Source organism: Vigna umbellata, chromosome 7 (assembly GCF_029865625.1).
Source record: "Vigna umbellata cultivar VRB3 chromosome 7, Vumbellata_1.0, whole genome shotgun sequence".
NCBI classification, from domain to species: domain Eukaryota; kingdom Viridiplantae; phylum Streptophyta; class Magnoliopsida; order Fabales; family Fabaceae; genus Vigna; species Vigna umbellata.
In genome coordinates, this window is record NC_142171.1 from 7669281 (window position 1) to 7671621 (window position 2341).

The following is a 2341-nucleotide window of genomic DNA, read 5'->3' on the forward strand; positions in this document are numbered from 1 at the left end:
CTACCGGATTACTATCATTAATTGGCCCTTTTCCTTTCCGCTATTGAGCTTTGACAGCATGTCCGCTCGGACGTTCTCCTCCTGTGGGATATGTTTAATGTCTACGTTTTCAAACTTCTCAAGCAAAGCCTGGGCTTTATGGAAGTAGTTGAGGAGGTGTTCGTCCTTCACCTGAAACTCACACTTCATTTGTCCTACGACGAGCTGGGAGTCCGTGCGGCAAGTCAGTTTGCGAGCCCCCATATCATGAGCTAGGGCAAGGCCAACCATCAGGGCCTCATATTCGGCCTTTTTATTGGACGCTTTAAACTTGAATACGAGGGAGTGTTCTAGTAGGAAGTCGCCCGGCCCTTCCAGGACCACCCCTGCACCCTCTCCTGCTCTTCTTGAGGCCCTGTCGACGTATAAATTCCATTCTCCCAGATCGGGAGTTTGTTGTAACTCTACGACGAAGTCGGCCAGGTGCTGACCCTTGACCGATCCTCGAGGTTTGAACCTTAATTCGAACTCTGATAACTCCGCTGCCCAGCTGACCATCCGCCCGGCTAGATCAGGCTTCCTCAGAATCTTGGATATGGGATGGTCTGTTTGGACCACCACCTGGTGACTCTGGAAATAGGGGCGAAGTCTTCTGGCTGCGTTGAGGAGGGTCAGAGCCACGCTTTCCACTTGTTGGTAACGTGTTTCCACGTCTTGCAGTACCCGACTGACAAAGGAGACGAGCCGAGGCTCTGGCTTCTCCTGTACTAGTGCGGCGATGAGTGCGGTTGGTGACACGCCCAGATAAACTTGCAGCTCCTCCCCCGACCATGGTTTGTTCATGACTGGAGGGTTGGTCAAGACACCCTTAACCTCCAGAAACGCCTGCTCGCACTCGACATCCCAACCTCCGACGCCAGCTCCCTTCTTCATTCTTCTGACAATTGGTCGTATACGTTCGACAAGTTTGGGAATGAACCTAGACAAGCAAGTAAGTCAACCCACCAATCTCTGAATTTCTCTGAGGCTGATGGGGCTTCTCATATCCAGGATGGTTGCGCATTTGTCCGAGTTCGCCTCTATGCCACGAGCAGTCAACATGAAGCCCAAGAATTTGCCGGCGGCTAACCCAAACGTATACTTGACTGGATTCAGCCTCATGGAGTATCGCCTCACCTGTCCAAAGACCTCCTCCAAATCCCAGATATGGTCGCCGCCAGATTTCGACTGTACCACCATATCGTTTACATAAACGTTCATGCAACAGCCGATCTCTCTCGCAAAGATCTTATCCATCAGGTGCTGGTAAGTGGCTCCTGCATTTTTAAGGCCGAATGGCATGACGTCATAGCAGTAATTCGCCTTCTCAATTATGAAGGTCGTCTTCTCCTGATCTAGGGCGTACATCGGAATCTGGTTGTAGCCGGAGTAAGCGTCCAAGAAGCTGGGCATATGATGGCCGGACGACTCGTCAACCAGACCATCAATACTTGGAAGCGAATGAGAGTCCTTAGGGCATGCCTTGTTCAGATTGGTGTAATCTGTGCACATCCGCCATTTTTCATTAGTCTTCTTGACCATGACGACATTTGCCAGCCAGGTGGTGTATGTCACCTCTCGTATGAAATCGGCCTCCCCCAACTTGCACACCTCTTCATTAACAGTCGCGCTCTTCTCCGTGCCTAACCTCCTCTTCTTCTGAGTGACCAACTTGGCCTTTTGAACAGAGCCAGCTTGTGCGACATTACCAAGGGATGAATCCCTAACATGTAAGACGCTGCCCAAGCGAACAAGTCGCTATTACGCCAAAGGATCGTCCGTAATTCCCGTTCAACCTCCGACTTTAACCCCCCGCAATGCGGGTAGTCTGCTCTTCATTTCGACCTATCTTCATCTCACACAATTCCCCGATCGGCTCAATCCGATCATCTGTGTTTGTACGGGGATCAAGGTCTTCCATCGCCACCTCATAACTGATCGTCCGTCACCGAGTCACACGAGGGTGGAGCTTTAATCCTGCTGCATAGCATTCCCGGGCTATTTTTTGGTCGGTCCTGACGGTGCAGACAATTCCCCTCTATGATGGATACTTCATAGTTAGATGGGGAGTGGACACTATTGCTCCAAACATGTTTAGGCACGGTCAGCCTAGGAGGACATTGTAAGATGTGTTGGCGTCTACTAGTAGATATCGAACCTTCTTCTCGTCGCCTTCCCGCCCGGTTCCTTAATGAGTATGGAGATCAACATAACCGCGCGTGTCCACCCGCTCTCCCGCGAATCCTACTATCTGTTCATTGTAGGCATAATCAGATCCTCCGACAGGTCCATGCGTTGAAAAGTCTTCCTGTACAAGATGTTG

General features: G+C 50.8%; 1 protein-coding gene across 1 annotated transcript; it reads right to left on the reverse strand.

The window, feature by feature from the left end:
* On the reverse strand, positions 1-912 carry LOC148195079 (uncharacterized). The gene has a single exon (XM_088095081.1). The coding sequence runs from the start codon at positions 910-912 to the stop codon at positions 1-3; it is 912 nt and encodes a 303-aa protein (XP_087951207.1).
* Between the last annotated feature and the right edge of the window lie 1429 nt (positions 913-2341).

Coding starts and splice junctions, on each gene's coding strand:
- LOC148195079 (XM_088095081.1), bottom strand. CDS start 912: ATGAAGAAGGGAGCTGGCGTCGGAGGTTGGGATGTCGAGTGCGAGCAG.